At 34.3% G+C, this 27,004-nt stretch overlaps 5 protein-coding genes across 14 annotated transcripts in view; 4 read left to right on the top strand and 1 right to left on the bottom strand.

The window, feature by feature from the left end:
* The window catches only part of zip (myosin heavy chain 10), a 33,879-nt gene extending 29,183 nt beyond the window's left edge, over window positions 1–4,696 (top strand). For 2 of the 7 annotated variants that reach the window (XM_066402253.1, XM_066402252.1), the window contains 8 exons: window positions 45–423; window positions 484–757; window positions 820–1,119; window positions 1,231–1,343; window positions 1,402–1,611; window positions 1,690–1,809; window positions 1,948–2,120; window positions 3,624–4,696. In XM_066402253.1, the coding sequence (XP_066258350.1) occupies window positions 45–423; window positions 484–757; window positions 820–1,119; window positions 1,231–1,343; window positions 1,402–1,611; window positions 1,690–1,809; window positions 1,948–2,120; window positions 3,624–3,762 (1,708 nt within the window). In that variant the 3' untranslated portion in view covers window positions 3,763–4,696. Of the gene's footprint in view, window positions 1–44; window positions 424–483; window positions 758–819; window positions 1,120–1,230; window positions 1,344–1,401; window positions 1,612–1,689; window positions 1,810–1,947; window positions 2,121–2,237; window positions 2,272–2,753; window positions 3,046–3,623 lie in introns of those variants that run through there. The other 5 variants (XM_066402255.1, XM_066402254.1, XM_066402258.1 and 2 more) reach the window with 4 other exon arrangements.
* Window positions 4,697–5,774: 1,078 nt separating this feature from the next.
* LOC136416811 (substance-K receptor-like) lies at window positions 5,775–7,215 on the top strand. The gene is made up of 6 exons (XM_066402168.1): window positions 5,775–5,873; window positions 5,947–6,058; window positions 6,115–6,306; window positions 6,404–6,582; window positions 6,638–6,781; window positions 6,838–7,215. The coding sequence occupies exons 1-6, from the start codon at window positions 5,775–5,777 to the stop codon at window positions 7,090–7,092; spliced, it is 981 nt and encodes a 326-aa protein (XP_066258265.1). The 3' UTR covers window positions 7,093–7,215.
* Window positions 7,127–15,194, bottom strand: SMC5 (structural maintenance of chromosomes 5). Its single transcript, XM_066402283.1, has 18 exons — window positions 14,883–15,194; window positions 14,180–14,369; window positions 13,759–13,845; window positions 13,015–13,195; window positions 12,840–12,957; window positions 12,688–12,783; window positions 12,439–12,629; window positions 12,202–12,380; window positions 11,884–12,139; window positions 11,378–11,603; window positions 11,199–11,314; window positions 10,756–10,901; window positions 10,439–10,701; window positions 10,170–10,336; window positions 9,892–10,082; window positions 9,683–9,829; window positions 9,383–9,530; window positions 7,127–7,836 (listed from the first exon to the last, which is right to left on the bottom strand). The coding sequence occupies exons 1-18, from the start codon at window positions 15,068–15,070 to the stop codon at window positions 7,613–7,615; spliced, it is 3,114 nt and encodes a 1,037-aa protein (XP_066258380.1). The 5' UTR covers window positions 15,071–15,194; the 3' UTR covers window positions 7,127–7,612.
* A 580-nt stretch (window positions 15,195–15,774) lies between these two features.
* On the top strand, window positions 15,775–17,996 carry LOC136416931 (U3 small nucleolar ribonucleoprotein protein MPP10-like). 2 transcript variants are annotated; one of them, XM_066402376.1, is made up of 3 exons: window positions 15,775–16,533; window positions 16,729–16,918; window positions 17,097–17,996. In XM_066402376.1, exons 1-3 carry the CDS (start codon window positions 15,909–15,911, stop codon window positions 17,944–17,946), a joined length of 1,665 nt encoding a protein of 554 aa, XP_066258473.1. In that variant the 5' UTR covers window positions 15,775–15,908; the 3' UTR covers window positions 17,947–17,996. The 2 variants fall into 2 exon arrangements, with proteins under 2 accessions (XP_066258473.1, XP_066258472.1); XM_066402375.1 differs by having other exon boundaries at window positions 15,775–16,542; window positions 16,735–16,918.
* A 7,580-nt stretch (window positions 17,997–25,576) lies between these two features.
* The window catches only part of spen (split ends), a 69,463-nt gene continuing 68,035 nt past the window's right edge, over window positions 25,577–27,004 (top strand). The window contains exon 1 of one of the 3 annotated variants that reach the window (XM_066402245.1): window positions 25,577–26,046. In XM_066402245.1, the coding sequence (XP_066258342.1) occupies window positions 25,964–26,046 (83 nt within the window). In that variant the 5' untranslated portion in view covers window positions 25,577–25,963. The remainder of the gene's footprint in view (window positions 26,047–27,004) is intronic. The other 2 variants (XM_066402243.1, XM_066402244.1) reach the window with 2 other exon arrangements.

The raw sequence follows: 27,004 nt of genomic DNA, 5'->3' as shown, positions 1-27,004 counted from the left end.
TGTTGATAATGTAAAAAAAGAAATATTTTTTATTTACCTTTTAGGCAAGTCGAAGAACTTACAGCGGCTAATGATAAACTAGAACGAAGCAAAAAGAAAATTGCCGCAGAGTTGGAAGACGCTAACATAGATTTGGAAACTCAAAGGCAAAAAGTGACTGAGCTGGAAAAGAAGCAAAAGAACTTTGATAAGGTTTTGGCCGAAGAGAAGGCCGTTAGCGAGCATTTAGCTTTGGAAAAGGAAGCTGTGGAGAAAGAAGCCCGAGACAAGGAAACATTAGTGTTGTCTCTTAAGCGCGAATTAGATGACTCTAATGTTAAAATCGACGAATTAGAAAGGATAAGAAGACAGTTGCAAGGTGAATTAGATGAGCTCGTTAATAACCAGGGAACTGCTGACAAGAATGTGCACGAGTTAGAAAAGGTAAAGTTCGTTTAAGTTGTTAATTATTTTTTATTATTTAACTAATTTTTCTTTTCTTAGGCCAAACGATCACTAGAATCCCAATTAGCAGAGCTCAAGGCACAAAATGAGGAACTGGAAGATGAACTGCAGCTCACGGAAGATGCGAAACTCCGGTTGGAAGTTAATATGCAAGCATTGAGAACTCAGTTTGAAAGAGACATTCAAAGTAAAGAGGAGCAAGCAGAGGAAAAACGCCGAGGCATAGTGAAGCAACTCAGGGACCTCGAGGCTGAACTCGATGAGGAGAGGAAACAGAGAGCTGCTGCTGTTAGTGCCAGAAAGAAACTTGAGGGTGCGTTTTATTATTTGTCCACATTTACGAGCATTAAATGAATGTTGTTAATACATTTTTAGGAGACATCAAAGAACTTGAAAGTCAAATTGAGCTCCAGTGTAAAGTGAAAGAAGACGCCCTAAAACAGCTGAAAAAATCTCAACAACAGTGTAAAGAAGCTATCAGAGACGCCGAGGAAACTAGAGCAGCTCGAGACGAGTTGGCTGCTAGCAGCAAAGAGGCAGAGCGGAAAGTTAAAACTTTGGAAGCTGAAGTTTTACAGCTTAATGAAGATGTGTCCAGTTCAGAAAGAGCCAGAAGGGCGGCTGAGGCAGAAAGGGACGAATTGTTGGAGGAGATTAATTCGAGCAATAACAAAGGTAAGTAGATTAACATGTGGTTAGATAATCTGTGGTTTTAATCTATTATTGTGATTAATTTAATTAGAAATAATTTACCTTTACATTTCTTTAAATTTCAATGTAATTTAGGTTCCCTTCTGATCGACGAAAAGCGACGCCTTGAAGCTAGAATCGCAACGTTAGAGGAAGAACTTGAAGAGGAGCAAAGCACAAACGAGGTGCTTCAAGACCGAGCAAGAAAGGTAAAATTTTCCTAATTTTTTGCACAAAAATTTTGCCATCTTAACAACCTTTCTATAGGCTCAACTAAGTATAGACCAACTAACCACTGACCTGTCCAGTGAAAGGTCAGCCAGTCAGAAGATCGAGTCAAATAGATTGTTACTAGAGAGACAGAACAAGGAATTAAAGGCCAAATTAACCGAATTGGAAACCGCTCAGAGAACCAAGACTAAGGCCACAATCGCCGCTTTAGAGAGCAAGATCTCTAACCTCGAAGAACAATTAGAAGTAAGTCATTCGCATCTTTCAATTTTAAATTTGATAGATGCAGGAATTTGTTGATAATTGCATATTAATTGTTTGCAGGTGGAGGCTAAAGAGCGTCTTGCTCAACAAAAAGCAAACCGTAAACTTGATAAACGAATTAAGGAACTTGTAATGCAGCTGGAAGACGAACGTCGTCACGCTGATCAGTATAAGGAACAGGTATGCTTTACTACTAATTAAAAAAAAGTGTGTGGAGCTTACAGTGGTGATCTTTTTCGCATGTCCCTATCAGGATTGCTTGATGCTTGGTTAAATTGATTTTGAATTGACCTTTAAAAAAGACAATTTCTTCTACAGGTTGAGAAAGGCAATACTAGAGTAAAGGCCCTCAAGCGTCAGTTGGATGAGGCCGAAGAAGAGGTTACTCGTGAAAAGGCCCAGAAACGTAAAGCTCAAAGAGAGTGCGAAGACATGATTGAATCCCACGAAAGTATGACTCGGGAAATCAACAACCTGAAGAACAAATTAAGGTAGGTTGATATGCAAAAAGTACCTTGTTTTTTTAATATAGCTCTTAGGAATGTCACATTACGCAGCCGATACGAGGAGCATTATGGAAATTTGTTAACAAATTTTACCTTTTACAGCACAATGAAACCCTGATTCCAGTAAATTCGAGCGGTATGTTAGTTGTCGTGCGCTGCTATTATCATTTTCATTGCCTTGGCTTTGTCTCTATTACGCAGCAATGCAGGCATTTAAAAAATCATAAAACATCAAAATGAGCTTACCACTAATTTGCAAAAAATGTGTTAATAAATCAATTTAAGAAATCTCATCAAGTGTCTTTAACTACTTGCGTTTTGAAGTAGAACTAATTAACGATATCAGTTTGTCTTAGACTTATCTGTAAAGTTTTTTAAATTCTTGATTAGGTTTTGCACAGATAAAAGAAGCTGCCGTTTACTTACATGTCCAAAAGCTTTGTCCTTAACCCAATTTGTAAAAAAGTTGTTACCGGAGAATTCAGCGTATTATACCCCTAGTAAATATTATTTGCACTTCATATTCATATCGCGTTACCTCTAGAGAAGTTTTTTTGTTATCATCTTAGAACCAAATAGACTAGCAATACTAAATAGAAGTTTCTACCTCTTTTAAAGCTTAAATCAAGTAGTGACTCCGGCATTTACCACAAATGAAAATCTGCAAAATAGCATTCCCGAAGCTTTAAGAAAAATTAGAGGCGCCTCAATTGAAATTCAGTAAGTCTGGTTTGAGGTCCCCCTACGACTATAGTTGAAAAACTTTGTCGTTTTTGTCTCCATATTTGTGTAACCTTCATATTTTCCACAATTTTTAACGGTTTTGATTGAGAGTTGCATCAGTGTGAGTTTTAGAGTTGTGATTTTAACCTATTTTATAAATGTTTGCCTACTGTCGTTAAGTGTCCTTCCTGCAACAATTCACTCAAATTTAAACGCAAACAATTTACAATAAACTATGAAAACTTTCACGGCCGGTCAAGTTGCATTCTAAAATATTTCCTTTAAAAAAACCGTGGTCAAAGGAAGTTTCTTCTTGATATTACCAAACGCGATGAAACGGTGGGTGCGATGAAGCAATTTTCCATGTTTTTCGACCGACGATTGAACCGGCAACTGGAGTGTCCGTCTTATTTTGCCTGTACATCATATTAATGCTGACTTTTCTGTTTGCCCCAACCTGCAACTCCTTTCATACTCCATGTCCCCTGTTTGTACTCAGTTTTGTGATGCCGGTATACACAGAACCGCAACTGCATGGAATCCTGTATACTCCTGTTGGTGACAAAAGATCTCGTTTTTCTCTGTCTCTCGTATGACTGGTAGGTTGTAAAAAGCTTCGACAGAAGTTGTGGCTCTGAATGCAGATTGAAATCGTTTAATACGTCATCCACTGCAGATGTAAGCGAAACGTCAGGAAAAAATTCCCTTTGACTACGGTTTCGAATCCCGGAAAATGTGTTGTAGTGTTTTTCCTATGGTTTTTAGGCGAGCTGGTGGCATCGATTTAGCCTCTTCCCGCCTAAGTTCCACCAAACGTGGATCGATCCCAGCGAGCGGAAACGTCTCCGGGGACGACTCCACCACTCAGGGCGATGCCACAGACGGTGACGAAGGTCTTAACTAAGTATTTATTTATCGGCTCGAATTTAATAACGCTTTAATACACCTCCGATTAGTCGAATCGGATTAATAATAATAGTGCAACCATGACCAGTGAGACCCAGTCGAGTTGTTTCAATAATAACACTTATATTGTCGCTTTTATTTACAGTTCTTTTACTATAAAAGGAACGCCCAATAAGTTCTCACTCGTTGTCAGTCAGTAATTTATGTTGTCAATTTTCTTTTATTAAATTAACACTAATAAGAGTAAACATTGCTTTTGTATATACATGTTACATTGTCTAGTACTTAGCCAGTGTTTAACAATATGACAGTTTAATTTTGAACGTCGATGTATCTTAATTATGGGAATGGTTTGTTGAAATTGGGTAGTAAATTTCAGTCTATGACATTTTTTTTATCAATCGATGCTTTTTTTGTTAAAACGATATATTCTTTTTATAGCCTTCTTAGCTGATAAGACTATTTATATATTTCATTATACATTTTGTATTATTTTTTTATACGGTATAGATACTGCTAAGACTGTAGACATGCCTTTTGGGAAATATCGTTTAATGCCGCTCAATTATTAACAGTCGCAAAATTCTCTCCATCTTAGACTTTCACTTATTAAAGTTTAATCGAGCTGGGTGTATTCGCTTTCACTCGCATCCTCTTCTGAGCGATCCGCAAAGTCAAAACAATATCAATATTACTAACAATAATTAGGCGTAGAGATCAGTAATACAATAAATAATAATTATTAAATTAACATTTTGATACATATTTTGTAGAATATATATTTTGTAAAAACAACCTATTTTTAGGCTACCGTCGTCGGTTTTGAGCATGTTTTTGTATATTAAAAACTTACTATTGCAGTTTGTAAATATGGTGTCAGGGCTCACTTAAATATACAATTAACGCGTTCAATAAAACCTGTTAAAACCAAATCGTGTTGTTTTTTATAAGGGCTATGGAAAAATAGCTGCTTAGAAACTGGCCTATATATTGTATAGGGTGTCCCATTTCTAATACGAGGCTGTTTTTTTTTCAACTTATATAATTCGTGTCCTATACACACGTGCCGCTTGAGAAATGAATCGTAAAATGAGCATTAAAGGACTGATTGAGCGTGTGAACCGTCTGATCAATACACGCACTCAGCCTTCCAATATCGATAAGCTTATATCCTTGCTCCATCATTATGGGTTCGTCCTTATTTACAATTTCTACTGTCTTCACTTTTAAAGTTTAAACCGTACTCCTTGCTCATTCTGCGATATTTCTGCGGTTGCTCTATACTCTACGAAGCCGTACGTCCTTCTGCTTATAGGAAACGAATCGTACGTTTTAGTTCACATTTGGCGGGAGCATCTAATAATTGTTATCCACCACTTATTTTATAACTTGTACTTAACATTGATTGATGTAAATTTACTAACAACACCAATTACTACTTAAAGTAAAACGTCAACATTTGATCTGGCAATTTTCTACATAAATACTCTAGTAAGAAGACGACTAGGCTTAAACCATAAACGATTATATCGATCCTAATTATTCATAGATTTATCTATTTAACCGATAATTTGTTATTTTATGATCTATAAAGTTATAATAAATTACTTACAAACTTCCTACTAAATCATAAAGATAATCAGAAATAATTCGATGCTAAAATCGATCACTAAAAAACAACGCTTTTAGTTATCCAAATATTTTAAGTACTGTGACCGTATATGATTTCATAGATACTATACACGTCATTCGAAGCAGTGTTTTTTCTAATAAAAAAACAGAGTACTCTCTCTAGGCGATACGGCAAGTCATTAGCGATACTAACTAATTAGTTAAACACAGTAAAAGCTTGGCACACAAAAATCAATTTCCTGGATCTGGGGGGACTGAAGTGATAAGCCACCAGTGCAATAAAAACAAAACTTTCCGAATCTCTCATTGGTTGTTGTGTGCAATAGTTGCATTTATAAAGGTATTTGGTACTGTTAAAGTTTTAAATATAGCGTCATAATGAATACTTTCATTTATTACACTGAAATTACTGACGCTACTACTGAAGAAACAACTGAATTCATAACAACAAATGTAACAAGTGCTGAAGTTGGAACAGTAAGTAACATAGCAAAAAACAATATACGCGACATTACCACTTAATTACCTACCTATTTAAATTTTAATTTAGATCGACTACGAAAATGAAGAATTCCCTAACACAATATGGTACAATAAAGGAATTCACAATATTCTATTAAACTCAGTCATATTTCTGCCCATCTGTATAATTGGATTAGTTGGTAATGTTTTAGAGGATCAGGAGATTATAAATATTAAACATTTTAACACTGAATAGGTAACCTCTGGGTCCTCTATGTCTTAAAAATCAACCAACACCTCAGAACCCCCACCCACCTGATAGTGGGCAATATGGCAATTGCAGATTTGCTGTCCACAATCATCTACCCATGTTTCATATTCCTCTACGATTATTTCCAAAATTACCAACTTGGTTCTGTGGGGTGCAAAGGAGAAGGATCTGCAGAGTGTAAGCAGCATTTCCATTATTATTTTATTATATTTATTATTATTATGGCAAATTTCCATCATTGCTGTTGTCATTGTCCTATCGAACGTTTTCTCAGGTACTATTTTATTGGCAAGTGTGATAAGCATGACTGCAATCACTTATGATAGACTAACAGCCATTGTATTGCCAACTGATGTCAAAATGGACAAATTTAAGGCCAAAATTCTGATATGCTGTACGTGGGTAATTGCTTTACTACTTTCAGCACCACTGGCCATTTTTAGGGATTATCGGGTAAATTCTGTCTATATAACCACGTAATCAACAAATATTATTTTCAAATATTCAGGAGCGCATATGGAAAAACTTTGATGAGAAATATTGCGTCGAACAGTCGGTGGTAGTAAACATTTACTGGTATGTCATAATAACAGCCCTTGTATGGCTACCTTTAATTATTCAGATTATGTGCTATAGCGCCATTTTTATTAAGGTACTTTATCATTTTTGGAATGATTTTACAAAAGTTTAACATTAAGCAAATTGTAGCTAAACAAATATGAAAAAGTCATAGTGAAATCCCTGAATCGTCAGCATTTGGGGTACAAAAGGAGTGCGGCAAAAATGATGTTTATTGTTATATTGACGTTCATGGTCTGTAGACTTCCTTTCACCGCTTTCATCATATACAGACACCAAATGCTTAAAAACAGTAATGCTTCATCCAGGGCTGATGTCAAAAACATGGTACGTAGATTTAAAGTTCAATTAAATTTGGGGAGTAATTTGATAATTGTAATATGAAGAATATTGATAAGGCGTAGGAAAATATATTTATACTGATTGCTAGATACAAATGTTCAGACGGAAAACACTTATGTTATTATATTTACTTACAAGAAAAATATTTCTTATAAATTATTGGTAACAAATATATGAAACAATATACAGAAATATTAATGATCATTAATGACTTTGGAACGTATCAAAGTAACTGCTACCTAACTGTACCAAACGAACTATCAACATAATACAGGGTGGACCTCTCTGAACTGCATCGATGAATTATGAATAAGCTATGATTATTTTTCGTATTTATAGTTCTTTTATAATTCATCGAAACAGTTCCCGGAAGACCACCTTATATAGTCCCTAAAGATTTAACTCTATTTAAGGCACAGAATTAATGCAACATATTTATATCAGGTACTATAACAAGTTATTAAATTCTTAATAACTAAAGTGCAAACCAACAAAAATTTACACACAATTACAATAACCAAAACTTCAAAATATATTCACTAACCAGTTTAAAAACAAGTTTTTACTGAATTCGATTTGATTGAGGGTTGCACAATTTTGAAAGGGACCACTTTTGGTCGGGGTTCATGAAGGGTCCGTTGTGAATTATGTGAACTGTCAAATGACGAGGATAATCCAAATTGGGGACTAGTTTTGGTGTGATTAAGAAATATTGGGATGTGTCAGCTTCATAGGTGGTTTCAGCCACTAATTCGAAAATACGTCTTTCATTGGTTGCGTCCATACCTGAAATGTTAACTTGTATTTAGTTATGCACCAAGTAAGTGCAGGAAGAATAAATACTTCACGACACACTAAATGCAGATGAAAAATTCAGCACAGGAAAATGTCATTGTCAAAAGAATTAACATTTTTTGCATGCGGTAATATTCACTTATCTAATATATGCGGAAAGTGATTCATTACTTCACGGTAATTACTGTTAAATAGGCCACAATTGAATATGTTTACCATACTGGATTGTGAAAACACTTATTGTATCTAATATTTCTTTTTGTTTATTCGCAAAAATGCGACACAGATCTGCTTTCAATCCACAAATGCGTACAGTAAAATGACTATCGCATATTCATTGGTAAAAACTGCAAAAGCAGACCTGTTATAAGGTACTACTTTCAGTTAAAGTGGACGTTACACAACCGGCTTGCAATCCTTGAGAACATATTGGCTTTGTTCTGCAGCTCAGCTACAAACGTGCTTCAGAAGCAGAATGAGCTCAAAGCTCATCTAGTAATGCAATTTTAACATTCTTTAAGAAATTATTGTCTTCCTCGGAAAATGTAACATAATTGGAAATATTCCATTTTGTCTTAAGTGGTATAGTATTAGTATTCTGGAGGGAAACTGCCTTATAGTTTTGTTTTTATGCGTATTTTATACTTTTTTTTAGACTAAAGGACTTTACCATTCCTTATGGTTCAGCTCGAAATACCTCTTAATCGTCAATGCGGCTGTAAATCCACTTATCTATTCAGTCACAAATTTATCTTTCAGAAATGCTTTTAAAAAATCAAGGTATATACATTATTTAGTTAATATAATAACATCAGCGAGTTTTGTATTTCACAGATTAAGTCGGTTGATATGCAAGGAAGCCAGGCAGCCAAATAATGTCAAGCCCACATATCAGAAGCAGAAGCGTATAAAGTCGAGCGAGGATACTAAACATAAGAATATATGTTTTATTTTTAAGAAGGATTTGATAAAGTCTACTCAAGGGCGTGATACGAGTACAAAAGTCGTCGCAATAAATAATATTAAATAAATGATAATTGAAAAATGGAAAATGAGGAAACATAAAATGTTAAAGATTTAATTGGTTTAGTTGTAAAGGGGTCTCTAAATATGTGGACTTTAATACAATATATTCTTCAAATACTGCCATTACAAAAGAAATAATAACACATAAACGTCGCAAAAAATCTTTGACTTTCTGTATTTGAAAAACCGTCAATTTTTGTATTAAGGCGAATGCAGTCAAATCATTATCGTCACCTCAGAAATCTGTGATAGAATTTACTAATAGATACACAGGTATTGACGTCCAAATTGTGTAAAAATATAAGCGTCGTTGGTTCGTTACTCCGTTTAAATTGTAATCCTTTCTGAATAAGTCTCAATTATTTCCCATATAAAGATAACCATCTTTTTCATAATTTAAGGACAGATTAATAATATGCTCTCAATTTGAACTGCAAGCTAATTTCCGTAACAAAGGTCAAATAGAGCTTAGATGGTTTCTATAGAAACTAACTTGAAATCGTAACTTTACCTTGATTAATCTCATCCACACATCGGAAAGGAACTGGCGTTACTTTTTGCAGTGCTAACATAAACGCTGCCGTAGCCACTGCTCGTTCTCCACCGCTTTGGACTGTTGCGTTTAATTCTTGTAGAGGCTCTCCACTTCTAAACGTGACCTTAAAAAAATATAAAACTAATTTATTATTTATATAAAACTTTGTTTTTATTTTAGCTGATAATCAAATGAGAAGAGATAGGAACTATTAACCAAATTTCCTTAAAACTTCTGAAACTGAGCTAAAAACTGAATGATAAAGCATAATAATACCCTAATAGCAATGCCATAATCAGCATAGTTCTTCTCATCATCTCCCTGGCATAGGGCAATTTCTCCAGCGCAACCCAGCCTTTCAAAAGCACTAGCAAATCGAAGATTGATTGTTGTCAATAAATCATTTAATGGACTCAGCCATTCCTGAAAACAATTATTAAATTTACATTTCTTCAAAAAGCGCGTATATAGTAAAATTTAAATACATTTTGCAAACGTTTCATTTTCGCATCCAATTCTTTAGTCTCAACGCTCTTGGCATGAAGACTTTGTGTTAATTTCCCGATTTGTGTGATTCGATCTTCATACTCTCGCATCTCTCCCATGTCTGCAATGTTCAGACAGCTTATCCTTGAGTTTAAGTCTTCTTTCTTTTTATTTAATTCTTCTATGTTATCTACAAAATAAAGAGAATTCCAAAATAAATATGAAATGCGTTGTATCTCTAAAATTATTAGTTTGATGAAAGATATGCTATTCATACTTCCTAACTCATCGTGAATTTGCCGAAATTCGTCGAATTCAGCGTCAGCTGGGGTGACTCCTTTGGATAAGGCTTTGGCCTTTCGCATAATATCTTTCGTTTCTTGCATAGTAACGTTATATTTATCAATAACCAAACCTAATATTTCTTCTGTGTCACGAATTCTTCTATAAATCAAAAATCTTTTTTAGAAAAAATTCACAAGTTTCATATAGAATTTATTAAAATAACATGAAAGATTACCCTTTAGTTTCTGTACTTCAACTTACTCTTTTTTTTCAGTAAGCTGACTGTCCATATATTCAATTTTCTGTCGAAATGTTTCGATTTTAAGCGAATTTAAATTGCATTTGGTTATCAAGCTTGCCAATATTTTAAAATAATCCCTCAGACTTTCTAACAGGAGACCCATCATTTCAACAATCTTCTTCATTTCCCGTCTCGATTCGCTTTTAATTTCTTCAGGAGATCGTTTATTTTTGCGCATTTCTTCCAAACATTCCTGACCAGATTCTATCTTCTTTCCCAAAGCCTGAAAAGAAAAATAAACATTGAAATTTAAAGGAATATAAATTTAAAGACTTACGTCAATCTGCTGCTTTTTCTTATGTATATCCATTAATTTCTCCCTGTAGATCTTGATTTTCTCCTCCAAATTCTGAAGTGGACCATTCAAATTTGCAATCTGATTTTCTAAATTTTCTACTTTTCTTTTTGTTTCCCTACAGCGTCCTACACAAATCTTAATTTTACTCATCAATATTACTCAAGCAACAATTTCTAACTTTATTGGTAAAGCGTCGCCACTATAAAAATTCATAAAACACGACACATTTTAATAACACTATATGGACCTCTAAGTTACAAAATACGAACATTACGATCAAAATGGTAATGGGTGCGTACGCTATACAAGGTATTCCAGAATATGTGGAGAATCTCCCAGATTTACAGACTTTGTGGACTTAAAAGAATTAGATTTGAATTCGAATAGATCTTGCTGGCTGGGTAGTTTAGATAATTGCTTACCCTTAATATTCTCCAATCGTACTACGTCCAAACATAAAGACAACCCTCTATCTGATCTTATCAAATTCTGTCGGCTGCTTTTCTCCCCAGAATATTTAGAATAATGCACAGTGAATCTGAAAAAATTCTCAGCCACGTGAAAACTCTAAGGAATTAAGAAAAAGGTTACAATGACTCACCGAAACCTATCGCTGAAAAATACCGATATTTGCCGCGGTATCTTCTCATAACAGTTATTGGTGATTTCGTCTCCCACCGGAATGTTATGTAGTCGATAAGATTCACACAAATATCTCATAATTGGTTCGGGGGCTGTAAACAATGTATTTACGTATGCATAAAACCCATATGTTTTCAAATTCTGTATGGGAATATTTGGTTGATTGTATCCTTCAGGGGCCGGCCCTAAAATAAGAATGGTTAAGATTAGTAATTATATGAGCAATTAACAGTCTTTCAAAAAAGTGTGTTCTGTTATTGAAATGCTATTCTACGTCAAAAAGCAAATGAAAAGATATCGGACATTTTGACAGTTAAATAACTGTGGAGAGTTTAATTAATTACAATAAAATAAATGCCGGCATGGCATCTAAAAAAATTAAGTTCCCCCAATATCTAAGCAACCATCAACTTGACAATATTGCCATTATTATCATTGTGACAATAATTCATTAAAATAACGAACCTGAATGTAAGGCATTGATCGATAACCTTTGTTGCTCTCGTAGGGAACGAATAAGCAAATTCATGTCGGATTTTTCTGTGCATGTAAACGCCAATCTGTCCCTTAACGGTATCATGGCTTCAACGTATTTCGCTTTTGTGACATCATAGACGTTAATCTCTAGCATCATTGGTTCATATATTTCACCTTCGAAAAGATGCATGTTATTTCTTAGCCAAAGAACCGCTGTATATGCATCCTTATTTAATCTTCCTAACTGAAAATGACGGAATTTCCGCGTGAGAATAAATGTTTAAAAATAATTCCAAATATAATTACCTGTTCAAGCCTCGTTTGCTTGACATTCTCAATCCTCATTTGCTCGTGCTGCAAAGCTTTCATTTCGGCTTTTCCATGGGTACAATTTTCTTCAAATTGTTCTTTCTGACCTTTTAATTGCCTTATTTGGTTGATATTATTAGTAATTTCCCTTGATATTACATGTTTTTGGTCATTTCCTGTGAAAAAATTAAACTGAAATAAAAACTAAGACAGAAAATTCTTAAAACAAACAACCTTTTGCTTCTGTCAAGAGCGTTTCATACGTCTTTTTATTATCGTCCAATTTGGTAAGAGCCTCTTCGATCTGTCTGTCCCACTGGTCGTTTTCCGCAAGTTTCGTATTCATATCATCCTCTATTTCGCGTACTTTGGCAGATACAGTTTCTATTTTTTCATTAGTTTCATTAATATTTCCTTCGTGGTTCCTATAATATTGGATCCTCTTGAAAATATAGATAAGCATTAAAATAATTATTAAATTACCTAATACTCTGCATCAGTTTTGAGTTATCTCGTTGCAGATTGCTCAATGTTTGCTTGTAGGTGCCAATTTTCCTTTCAAACGGTTCAATTTCATTTCTTAAAATGTCATAAAATCCTGTAAAGTACAAATAAACAGTAAAAAATTAACTCACCGGTATCTGTCATAGATTTCTTGAGCTGTTGCTTTTTCTTTCTTTATCTCGCTTAATTTCTCCCGTTTGAACTCATATTCTGTCCACGCAATTTTTCGCTCTATAGCAGCAATTTGTTCTAAATTGATCAAATAAGTATTACACAGTTTAGGAGATTAAAGATATTCTAAAATACCCGTAAACTGAACCTTTATGGCAAAATTCTGCACTCTTCCTTCCATTCTTGAATTAGCATCTTTTGCTTCCTGTAAGTTTAGTGACTGCTGTTCAATCTGGTCCATTAATTGTACATGTTTTGCTCTTGTATTTATTAAAGCCTGTTGCCTTGCAATTAAATCAGTCCTACATAGAGCGACCTGAAAGGACACCAGGTATATGAGATAATTTTCTTCATTTACAGTTAAACTATACAAGATACTACAAACTGGTAGGAATATATGGAGATCTTGTAAACCATAAGAGATAGAATCAATTATTTATCATTCATTACGGCCATTTATCAATAATTATATTTATCAATATAACGCCATTTATCGTTTGTTAAAGAAAGATTTTTTTCTGAAGACTAATATGGAGATAAATTCAAAAATTAAAACTATGTAGCCAATTTTTTTTCAAGAGTCAAGTTGCAAATTTCCTTAATTTGGCAATGTGTTTAAAGTCAACTGACTGTTTTAACTGACAACTGTTTTAAGTCAAACTGACATAATATTTCAAAGTTACTTCAAAAAAATTGTATTCGGATATCTGAAAACATTCCAATTTTTTTCTATCTGAAAGTGGATACCAAATGAACATTAAATTGACCATATTTGCCCTAATATAATTGATTCTGTATCTATTATGGTTTAAAATACCACTATACATTTCCCCTAATTTGTAGTACCTTGTAGAACTCTAGAATTATTGGCATAGCTACCTGTGTCTCTTTGAGTAATTCCTTTTTATCAAGCTTTGCGAAATCAGCAACACGATCTTGAGGTAAGAATTGGCAAAGATTGTTAACCTACAATAATTTATTGGTTACTAAAATACCTGTAACTTAACAATGCTTAAAAATTGTTTTTTTATTTTTTACTTAAATGTTGTATTTCATGTTAAAAAAAAAACAAAATTGAATTAGAAATTAGAATTGAACAAAAAATGTAAACAATTTTTATTTTCTGAAAACCAGTGAATTTTTTCCTTCAAAAATATTAAAAAATCTGCCAATACATGAGCAGAAGCTCAATTTAGCTGAAAATATCTTATATTAAAGATGAGTTACAAAACACTTGGACATCCTGTATAATCAACTTTGACACAATATACTACTGTTACAATTATCTGCCATCAGTTACCTGAATATTGAATTTTTTAACATATTCCTGTACTCTACTAGCATTGCATTTTAGTCCATTTATTTTCCAGCAAGTTCTATCTTGAATATCAAACTCCCTTGTTATTCTAACAAATGAATTTTCTTGAACATCTTGCAGGTAAATGTCAATTTTAGCTTGATTACATTTGTGTTTGACATATTCTGCCATTCTGCAATTATAAAAATGCACATACATTTTTTCTTTTTTAAATTAAAAATCTCAAAGTTTAAGAAAACTCTAAGGTTTTTCAATAACTTTGAGAGAACCTTTGACCTTGTCTAGACCATCATCTAGTTAGTTTAATATATAAAACACCTGTACATTCTTCTTTGATAATAATTAGGTGAATAAACAAGTAAAATGAAAGGAAAAAAATGAACTCAAGTTAAGTAAATGGAATCCATTTCATAGGTTTAAAAAATGCCACAACAATTAAACAGAAAATCTCGCATAAACAAATTCCTTATAGATTTTTATAATACATCGTGTCAGGTTTAACAAAACCAAGCATAAGACATGATTTAACAACTGGATCTAAATTACTTAAAAATTACAGAGTACACTCAAAAAATAATTCAAAGCACCTTGCTTAAATGTAGCTTCTGATACATATAAATACTACAAATTAATAACAAATTGAAAATAAGCCCTTGACAGGGTATGAATTAAAAAGAATTCATACCTTGTGCCTCTTCCCACAATTTTGGGACTTCCACCCAGACCTAGAATGATTGCTGCTACCATAGTGGATTTGCCAGTTCCATTAGGCCCTATGATCATATTTAAGTTGGGCCCTGGGTACATTTCCACATAACTATAAGTTACAAAGTTTTCAACTTTAATCTTCCTTATGTATCCAGCTTTAAACATTTTCGGATACAACGCAACAGTTACTAGTTTAAATATTGTAAATTAAATTCTCTATTTGTTGGCACATACTTCATTAGTTATTAAATTGAAATTAAATCTCATCTATTAACCAATTTGATTTGATTAGATTAATAGATAATACACACACGTAACATTTAAACTACACGACAAATATGGGATAAGAGGTTCTCCGGACTTAGACCTTCACTATTATTACTTTTACAATTTCAAAAAATGAAATTTTAACTTGATTTTAAAAATCTAACCTAAAGGAAAATAACAAAACAAAGGCGCCAAACTCTATAATTTCCAAAGGTTACGTTGATTCGGAACTGGAACTTGAAGGACTCATAGCAAGCGATTCATATGACGTATGACGTTACTATGTCGATATCGATTTGATTATTTGATTGAGCATTAAAATTAAATTAAACATTAACCAATACTGTTAACTAATTGGCTGCTATTAACAAATCAAAATCACTCAAGAAGAATTTACTAGAATGGAAAATGCAATGCCGAAAATGTCCTCCCTAACTAACACCCATTTAACATGAAGTATCGATAGCTACATAACAGCAACCTCAAATTCAACAGTTCGAGCTGGGGTACATAAAGAGAACCATTTGATGTTTGAAAAGAGCATTAAAAATAAACTGCTTTAAAAGCATAACCTCAAAAAATTCGAACACAAAACTAATTATCGCGTAAACGTGAACGAAAAACGTGAACTTTTATTTAAATATTTTTACTATATTTTCCCAATTTATTAATTTGCATTCAATGTTTATTTCAAATTGTTAACTAATCTTCAAAAATTTACTAACCACCAACAAAAATGGCAAGTGACTCATTGGACTCATTTCTAACTACATTTTCTGGGCACATCCAACACCTGTCCAATTTACAAGATACTGACAAAAATTTATCCGAGAATCTTAAGTCTAGTATCAAAGAATTGTACGACTTCATAAAGGAGCAGGAACTATCAAAAAGCAGTCCTGTATTAAGTAAACAAACTCTTAAAAATTTAATTGTGAAAGGTTTTGATCTCGAGCAAATATGGCAACAAGTCGACCTGCAGAACGAGGCTACAATCGACGGTGTCGTACAAGATTTAAGTGGATTAATGGTGGCAAAAAATCAATTGATTTTCAGTTTTCTAATTGATGGTGCAAAAGAAAACCACAGTGATAAAAATGTTAATAATAGTAAAATAGATTTGAGTGAATCTAGTGAATGTGACTCAGATTTGGAAGAGTTTGGGAGGAAGCCAAAATTAAAAAATGCTGAGCAACCACCTTTTGAAGACTTTGAAGAAGGAAATCCTAACTCTTTAGAGGATGGCAGTGACGAGTATGAAACAGTAAAAATGAATAAAAAGGAGGTTAAAATAGATGCAAAAAAAACTTACAAAACATCTATAGTAGACGACCAGTTTTTTAAGTTGAGTGAAATGGAGGCTTTCTTAGGTAAAGTTGATATTGTTTTGCATTGTATAATGATAGTCTGCCAGAATGACTGACCAGAACACCAAGGAATAGATTACTGAAGTATTTTGGTATACAAAATTCATCGATAATCTATTCCTCACAATACAATTAATGCTTACTTATTAAAATAGTTTTTAAGTGTATTGGTTTACTCTACATATATACTTTTAGAAAAAGAAGAAGATCATAAAGTGAAAAATGATGAATCTGGTTCTGAATCAGAGAATGAAAGTGTTGATTTCTTTGAAAAAGAAAGTGATGAAGAAGGAGAGGAAGATGAAGCAAAAACAGCCAGATTCAAAGATTATTTTGTTGAGAAGGAGGACAGGGCTGGACCTAAACTTAAAAGAAATCGGTATGTTACGACTCAGACTTAAAAAATGCAATTTTATAGTGTTTGATGAACAAACTATTCACTAATACATAATGACTTTGTTCATTTAAAAGTCACCTATAACATGTAATTTTTCTTTTGTTTCAATGACTTTCAAAGAACCTATATTTAAGGAATACATACAATATTATGTCAACAGGTTAATGGAAGAATTAGAGATGGACAGTGAGGAAAGTGAGCCAGAAGATGAAGAAGAATTAGAAAAGCAATTGAAATCATCCTTAGAACTACGACAAGAACGATTAAAACGTAAAATTGAATATCTTGAAGAACAAGCCATAAGTGAAAAACCTTGGCAATTGAAAGGGGAAATTACAGCTGAAAATAGGCCACAAAACTCCCTTTTAGAGGAAGTTGTCGAATTTGACTTAACATCAAGGCCTGCTCCTGTGATTACCACTGAAACTTCCTTACAACTAGAAGATGTGATTAAACAAAGAATAAAAGACAAAGCTTTTGATAGTGTAGAACGAAAAATCCGTCCTGTAGACACGCCATTGGAATACAAAAAGAAGCTTGTGTTAGATCAAGAAAAAAGCAAGGAATCGCTAGCAAAAATATATGAAAAAGAATTTTTGGATCAACAGGCAGAATTAGAAAAAGATAAAATGGATGTAAAAGAAGCGGAATCTGAGACACATAAAGAAGTAAGGAAATTAATGAGGGGATTATTCACGAAATTAGACGCGTTATCCAACTTCCATTTTACAACAACCCCAGCCGTTCCTGAACTTAAAATCGTTAGCAACATTTCCTCGATAAACATGGAAGAGGTTGCGCCAGTGTCACATAGCGACGCTGCGATGCTGGCACCTGAGGAAATAAAAACTAAACCCAAAGGCGATATTATTGGCAAAGGTGAACGAAGTAGTACCGATAAAAAGCGTCAAAGGAGGAAGAAGAAACTTAAACAAAAGATCCATAGTAAAAGGAAAGCTAAGATTGAGGAACGAAAAAGAGCAAACAAGAAAAACCGCATTAAAGCCTAATATTTATGCTATATTTTGTTGTAACAACTTACAAACTTTTTGTATATAATTTAAGAAAGCAGTGCAAAAATAATAATGTTATTATTAGAGTGCAAGTCTTTCCATTGCATTGGTGTATAATTAAGTAAATTATATAGTAACTTTTAATAGCTTATTTTTTGTGTGATGTAACTATTGTATGATGGTCGTTGATTGACGTCTTCATTGAATTTATAAAAAAAAAAACATTCGTCTTGTACAAGCTTCAAATATATTGCTTTCTACTATAACATAACGCTTAATTTGACTACTCATACACAGATGGCGCTAAAAAATTAAAGATGTCAATGAAGAAAAAACATGGTTGTGGTAGTAGGGTACAGATGGCACCATGTCGATATTTTTTTTATTGCATGGTGGACGCAAAGCTCCATCTAGCGGTCTAGATTCGACACAAAATGTATTATAATACCTACTTTGTTTTTAATATGAATTCTTATATTTACTTGCACGTACAATTTAAAACAATATGTATAGTGTGTGTATATATATATATATATACATATATATATTTATTATTAAACATATAAATTTAATGAAAATTACTCTTCAAAGAAGTATGGTTGAGCTTCAAAAAATAAACTTTAAATTGAGAATTTTTTATCTTTTACATGAATCATTCCACCAATCCTAGGACATCAGGTATATTTTTTGATGAAGATTACACATTTCTTTTTCGGTATAATCTCAGTTTATTAATGAAATTTGTGAAATTATTTTTGACCACAAATCGCTTTTAGAGGTTATCTTGCGTCGGGAGCATTGGTGCAATAACCCCTTAACGCTTTTTGTTTTCATAAGTTAATCGCATAGCACTTTCTCTGAATTTCTTTGTAGTTTAGATTGTGAAGTGGAAAGATTAAGATTGCTAATGTTTATCAAATAGTTGTTTTCTCAGTGTCTTCTTTCCATTTCTATTTAAGCTTGATTCTTTTTGTAGGAAGGCCACAAACTTTTTTTTACATTATGTTCATCCTCACGAGTTTATAGAGAGAGAATATGATGTAATAAGATTTAACAGAAACAGTAAATTATAATTTCCCAAGAAGACATCTGCTAAACAAAATTTAATGGGTTATTTTAAAGGCACCGCTTACTACGTAAGAAATGAGGCAGCGAAGCGCTGTTGCCATTCTGATATATTAACTTGACAATTTGCGACAGCTGTGCATCTGTGAATGATATGGGACAGAACAGTTTAACGCAGCGACGAAACCGACATTTCGACGGCAACTCAACAAGAGACTTCAAAACCTAAAAACAAAAAATCGATTTCTCAGCCCTCTTGTAGTTCCAAAGATCAAGAAAACGATCCTGCTACATGCAACTTAAACCTACCAACATGGCGACACAAACCCACTTCCCACTTCGATCGATTACAATTCGTAAACACTCGGCAGAGTGGGGGCATAGGCACAAATAATGCTGTCCTAACAGCCTGGCCAAGCCTCACAAACAAGACAAGACAGGGAGAACCGAAGAACGCAGAGAACGAACCGTTGAAAGTTGAAATCGGCATGGCCATTTTGAATTCGAACGGGGCACTGAGCGCAACGCTACACGTAACACAAAGGCGGGGTTCCTATTTGCATGGATTACAGTGTTCTGGGATTAATTTAGTTCGATGGATTACCTTTTTGTTTGACGGGTTTTTTGGGTTAGTAGTTAAGAAATATCTACCGAAATAAGTGTTTTGGATAATATTTAAGATATATAGAGAGAGGTGCCGTAACTAACAAAATGGCCGCTGTGGGCGGTTATATAACTGTATCTTCTTAGTAATTCTGAGCAATTTTGTCCTAAAAACTACATAATGTCCTCTAATACACCTATTTAGATAGCAAGCTTGCATAATACGGTCAAAACAGCACGTTCGGAAAGACAGAGCCTTTTTCTCGCATTATCAAAGTTAAAAATGGTGGGCTGACTCGAACGCGTCTACCTAGTTAAGGAGAAACTTGTCGTTTTCTCAACGTTTTTGTGAAAGTTAATCTGATAAAAAAGCTCGTTTTGCTGTATTTGGAGAAAGATCATGAAAGGATATCTGACGCTTAAACAAGAAAAACGTCTGCCATATACGATCATCTAAGTCTCTTAAATTGGTATAAAACAAAAGGCAGCCATTTTAGAAAGCCGCCATACTATACTGCGCCTAATAAACCCAAATGCACTTGTTTTGAATACCTTCCAACAATGCGAACGGAAACAGGATCCTTAAGGACGGTATTAAAAAACGACCCAACCAAAAGATAAAATAAAAGCGAGCTATTGTAATGTAACGTAACGGTCTATAATGCTGTACGGTTCGGGACAATACAAAAAGCTCTACCGACCTGCCCCCGGCTCGAAAAGTGGACCCGTCCAAGCATCAAGCTTCAATTAAAACCTCCGTACTAGCCGTCCTGAAAACCGGGCTTCAAAGCGACGTTGCCGCAACGTGCAATGCCGGAATGCGAACGGCTGGCATTATTGAGTTTTTGGTCGATCTCGAGGCTCGAAATAAATTAGTTATTTTTAGAGGATGGAGATTGCTGAGATGGTTTGTAAATACACAGGTAAAAGGGATCTGTTCTGTTGAAGAGAGAGAGATATGCGGAGTATTTGAAAATATGATTCAACGTCGGTCGGTGTTTAATTAGACGATGTTGAGGCGTCAGGTGATCGGCGTGATAGGCAAATAAGCGGACGTGGATGTGCCACGAATGTCGTCAAACTTGGCCGGATTATAAAACTCGTTGGGAAAACACCGGGGTTCGGACTGCAAAGCGCCAAGTCATGGCGGAATTGTTAACTTTCTTATTGTCGAACGAATAAATAAAACGGAATGACAAGGGAGCATTCGATTAGATACGCCGCGACTAAACATACAATGCAATACGCCATCTTTATAGACCTTTAGGGCTCGTAAACTGATCAAATAAAATACTTATATTTTCCTCCCATTGCTCGTGCTATCGCAAATCAAAAGCTTCGTTTTTAATACGAATACTTTGGCCTTCCTTTGTATGTACGGTGTGCCTCAAATTCGATGATTTTGCGAGGTATCTTAGTGAAGTTACAGGCTAGCAGTTTCTGCCACCCTGCGCTTGATTTTCGTGAAATCAACGTTTGTAGTGGCAGTCGTCGTGGTTCCTTGGGTACAAGATGGTTTCAAAAACTCTGCAGAGTGCCTTGAAAAATTACTCTTTAAAAACAAGTTGTATCCCACTTTACCTTATGGTAAGATCAAACGCTAACGGCTGAGACATTCTATACATATCTTGATACCATCTACCAAACCGAATCTCAATAAATCACGCAACAAAAAACTGGAAAAATGCAATATTAAAACAGAAAAATGCCTAAATAGCACCCATTTATAAAATCTTGAAATTTTAACACGTCATACAGTGTTGCGTAATCTGCTCTTATAAAACAAACCAGTTTTGGTAGTTTTGAGGGACTTGACAGATCTGCATATATCGAGAAGGTTTCGGCCAGCGATTGGTCGGCGTCAGGTATCTCAAATTGGTATATTTTTTCCCCGTTCCATTCATGGGATTAAATAAGGATGAAGTCTATCAACTTAAGGCAGGCCCGGCGTTACGTAATATGCAAACTATGCATATGCACCAGGCGGCAAAAAGACACAAGTGGAGGAAAAACCTAAATACTAGTAAGCAAAGAAGCAGAAGTCATCCTACGCTGTAATTAAAACAGAGATCTAAGAAGTGAGAATGAATAAATTTTCTGCTTTACTGCTTTATTAACTTATTAAGATATTCATTATTAAATTATATTATAGCTATTTGCAACCTGAACTAACCTAACAAGCCTGCCGATCGCAGTTAACCGAAGGACGCAAAGCAGTTTGGTCGGCAATTAAGGGAGGTAAAGACACTTTTGCACGTGTTTAATAAAGTGTATTAACTTTATTGATTTCTGGAAGTTCGATAAAATATTCGCGCTGCAGAATCTTTACATAACACTCGCGGAATGAAATTTGCGCCGCAAGTATGTCAACGTCATGTTACTTTAATGTTATTTTTCCAATTCAAAAATTGCCAGTTCTTGAACCATCGCAAATGTAAACGAAGTCATACCCAATTAATAGCTAAAAAAACTTAAAACCAACGTGATTTTTTTAAAAATTGTGTTTATATGATGCAACAGTGATCGGGTCCAAATTAAAAAAAAAACTCCTTTGTCTAACACTCTGTTTCCATTTCGAAGTTTCCATTGGTGGTAAATTTAAAGTTGATGGTAAATAATTCTTGGTAAAGTTACCAGGAGTTTAACCTCCTAGCTCTTAGGTGTGCTTTTTCAAACTGCTGGCAGTCTTAGCAGCAAGGTAATTTACGTGGAAATACAAAAATTGTCCTATGTTCTGCTCTGATTTCGCCACGTCATAGAATTTATGTTGCTAGCAAAATTAACAAGAGTTTGCAAAATCAGGCCTTCAGGAGCGTTTTGTTATCAGAAATGTTTAAATTAAATATCATTACTCTACTCCATGAACAGCACCACAAAGAAGGGATTATACATCAAGGTTAGTGAAAACGTGTTTTTCTCTCTCTTTCTAATAAGAATCTAAATTCTAGTCAAACTTAGAATTTAAAAACTAACCATATAATGCGCAGTTATGTGTTCAATAGTGTAAAGAGTAAATTAAGCCGGAAATTGTTATTTATTATTGTACTAACGAATATCTTAACATGTTTACGATTTTCGATAAACAGTTAGAACGCGATAGATTCAGTTTTATTGCGAAATATGAAATTTGTACACTTGCATTGAGTAACACAGCAGGTAAGCGTTTTCTGGTATTAAGTTCATTTACATAAATAAACACTGGGTGTTACATTGAATTCAAATTAAGCGTCGAGCGTGTTGGAAAAGCTGCTTATAGTCTAGATATTTCAGGTTTACCCTCTGCTAAAAACATCGAAAATTTAAAACAGCCGCAGTGATGCAGGAAGTCTATAAATAAGCCGTTAAACTATTAATTTCGCAGAAAATTAACATAAATAGTTGCAGATTTTTCTGAAACAAATTATTTTATCGTTCTCGATTTGCGACCAGCAAAATGATTAATACAAACGTTTTGCTTAATAGAAAAAATAGCATGTGTGCCAGGGTTACATTGGATTCGTTGTGGAAAATAACTACGTAGTAGAAGCGTTAGTTAATTTGAAATTAGAAAACGTCCTGGAATATTTCAAGGAAGAATTCCATTAAAATTTAGTAATAAAAAGCACCTATTAAGAGTTCGGTCTCACCTGCCAGCAAACTCGGTTTCTCGTAGGAAAACTGCTGTTTTCGGCATTAGTTCCCAACTGTTTCGTACCTCGTTGCGGAAAGTAAGTCGAAGAGAACTTGAAAGGATTTTGAAAAGCGTCTATTTCATTTGAATTAGAATAAGCAATTTCACCCAAATTCAATTTAAGACGTCGAAAACAAAGTTCACGTCAGTGCAACAAAATGGCCGGCAGTCGTCTACACCAGTTCCAGTCTTAGCCGCCCTCAAGGAGTGAATTGCATCATTTCTTGTCAAAATTTCCATGTGAGCAGTTATTCTGTAAGTCTGATCGTTTGTGTATTAGTTCCTAAGTGAAACAAACTAGTTTTTTAAGCAACAGTGCAAATAAAGAAACTTAATTCACGTTACAAAATGTCAAAATAAAACACAGATAGTTGAGAAAGCCGGCCATTCATCGGTCGCAATTTGAACTAATGGCGTATTTGGGCACCCGGCACCTGCACAATTGCGCTATCAGTGCAACAATATCAACCGCATTATTCCCCTTAAACGCGTTAATTTAGTTCATCAAAATTAATTATTTTTAATTAAGGAGCAATAATATAAATACATATAAATTTTCCATCAAAAATTAAATCGTGAATTTGAGCGAAAACCATTCGCTTGTACTAATTTGAAAAAAAGCGACTGCTGACATATCCATGACGGAATAAAACACCTAACATCTCAGACCTCATTTTCGCCTCATGCATCCGTCGTCATAAAGCCACAAATGACCCCGTAAATCCTTCTCTCATGCCATATCGTGTCACTTAAATATACATACAAGAAAAACAAACATTATGCCCAACAACTACAACGAATTAAAATAAAAATAGAAAATAATCGAGGTCCAACGTTTTTGAGTCGGTTAGTAGGGACGGCCGCGGTCCAGATGACAGAGAGAAAACATAAAGGAAGGCTAGAGGTGGCGACACGAAACCATCCGACGTGAGAATGCGCCTGCCCTCGAAGTCCGATTCGTCAGGTGCGCAGCTTCGTTTCGGCGCTGAGCGCGCGGCTCGGTGATTGTTTCGGAAATTGGCGCAGTATTGCCAGGTTTATAGACATTTCCAAGAGAGCACAGGAAATATATCTAAGTAGAGGATTTAAGAGTGTGGTTTAGGATAGTTGGATTTTATTTATACGAATGTTCAAACCCGATCAACTTGAGATTATATGTATAGTGGAGATTTTACGGAAATCCAAACCGCAGGCAAATATTTTTTTATTTCGTTCTTCTGTTGTGAAATAACGTTTTGTTGAGATATTCTCTCAAAATTGTGACTATTGGAGAAATGTCCGATTGTTTGTATTTCTGGCTGCTTTAATAACTGTTTTTTTAAGATTTTAAGATTGACATTACTACATATTAACCTTGGGAAGTTGCAGCTATACACACTATTCCAATTTTAACGCTTTTAACGACAATTTAGATGCTATCGAATTCTGCGTTATGAATGGGCCACCCTATATTTCATGCAAATTTTATTACTAACCTGTTTTTGATTCGACATTTGTTTATTTTTTTTCTGCTTATATTAATAAATAATAGGGAAATATGAATTTGAAGTCTTTTAAATTGGCGTTCGAATTCAAAATGATGAGACTATGAATTAAAGTCCTTTTTTTAACAGCCCATAGTGTCTGTTGCCATTGTGAAATCGAATATCAATTTTCCTCAAATTCGATCTTGAAATTGAATGTATTTTTAGAGAATGTTTAAGAACATAGTTTTTTTGAAAATTATCATTTTAACTAGGAACACTGGATTGTAAAAACTCAGTGAATTGGAAATTTTGCAGTCTTTCCAAAAATTTGAAATTATGAAACTATTGGAAAGGGTGAAAAAAACTAAAATCATGGATTTTAGAATATTTATTGTGAAAACATGAGGTTACTTGGCTTTCATAGTTTGACATTTACAAAATGTAACATTTTTGTACTGCGATGTCTTTATATACTTTTTAGGTTTTGGGTTGGGCGTAATTTGGTTTTGAATTTCGACAAACTAGCAGCCAAAACACGCAATGTTAAATACAAATCGGCGCCATTTTGTTGCACTTGCATAATTAATTATTTTTGCAATTTTTGACACAGAAGCAAATTAATGTTAAATTCATAAAACGCCTTATTACCAGATTTTAAAAATTACGGAAAAATTCAATTTTGGAAAAACAGAAAAAACAAGACAAAATCGTGGCAAGCTACCTTCATGAGGTATTTCACCTCTTGTCCGTGGTCTAGACCCAGGCCATTAAAATTCACCTCCAGCGCGCGGTATTTTCCAATAAATGACTTGGCAACAGCGCGCCCAACAACCGAGGAGCAACGTAGAATAGCAATTCGGGCCCGCGTCAGCACTTCGACCAGCGAACAGAGCCCAAAGAAGCGAAAAAAGGGGCACCAGAAACCGGGGGCGTTTAGTGTGCAAAAACCGTGTTGTTTTTTTCTTGTAAATTTCCGGTTCGGGTGCAAGAAAATTGCGCGTGAAAATCTCACCCCGTGTCCCCGTGCGATTGTCCGAGTGATGTGAGGTGCGCAATCTGTGTGGTGGCTATCGAGGGCGAGCCGACTCGATCGGAGCGAGTATAGTGCGACAAAATGCGAAAATCGAAACGGGCTTGGTTTTGTGTTGTGAAATAGTGTCTTTAGTGCGCCAAAAAAACAACGTTTCCTCAATGTGGAGTTTAGGGCACGATGGTCAGAGAGACTAGACACTTGTGGGTAGGAAATTTACCCGAGAATATCAGAGAAGAACGCATAAGGGAATATTTTAAACGGTAATTATCTCCAAAATATAAATTTCCCCCATTCAAAGGGACACATGTATTGCAACCCTCCTAAAATACATGCTTGTAATATTACATTAATTACCTAGTTAATTGCATTTCTAAGGAATACTGCCAAAATACCACAAAATAAATATAGTTAAGTAGCAATATAACATTTACCTTGTAGTTGCACTTTAAAAGGGGCGTTTCTGAGCCCTTTGGCAGCTGTTTTAGCCCTACTGCACATTAATGACTTGAGCAAAACCATGAGAAAACTCATTTTTATTCATTCATTTTATGTTTTTCACCATCTGCCTATTAGATAAGTGAGAAGAGAGGAAATTGTGTCCCTGAAACTGTTCCACTGTTATGAGAAAAAATATATAAACATAGTTCTAGATGCCAAATCAGTATTTCTTACACCTTATAGAAATTTGAAAGTCATGAATTTGCTGTTAATCACTTTTGGAAAAGTCTACCTTACCTTGCATGCTCTGATTCCAAATTTCATTAAACAAAAATTTAGCAAATAGCATGGGGATAAGATTTCTGATAAGTCTCAAGACAGTCCTCAAGAACTAAAAAAAAATGGAATTTAAATAATACCTTCAACATACCTATTAATATAATGTAGATGTGCTTTAGGTTCTGGAAGCAGCCAATTTTACATTAACATAAAAAGAACATTTTTGAGGTTTTGTGTATATAAAGTAATTCTGTTATATAAGGAATGTAAGTATGACAAAAGTTACTATAAACTAACTATGCCTGTCATGACATATTTTTGAAGAGGTGTATTCAGAAATTTGGAAACATCACAGTATGAAAACTATCCAATGATATACACTTATTTTGTGATTTCTATTGAACTTTTGTCTCCTTGGTAAGAGTTAGGTGGGGTTTAGATTTTTTTTGCACTATTGCCAATATATTAATATCCTGATAACTACCAAGAAAATAATTTCCA

The sequence above is a fragment of the Euwallacea similis genome, chromosome 25, assembly GCF_039881205.1.
Source record: "Euwallacea similis isolate ESF13 chromosome 25, ESF131.1, whole genome shotgun sequence".
NCBI classification, from domain to species: Eukaryota; Metazoa; Arthropoda; class Insecta; order Coleoptera; family Curculionidae; genus Euwallacea; species Euwallacea similis.
Note: the sequence above shows the minus strand (reverse complement) of the source record. Positions and strands in the feature narration are given on the sequence as shown.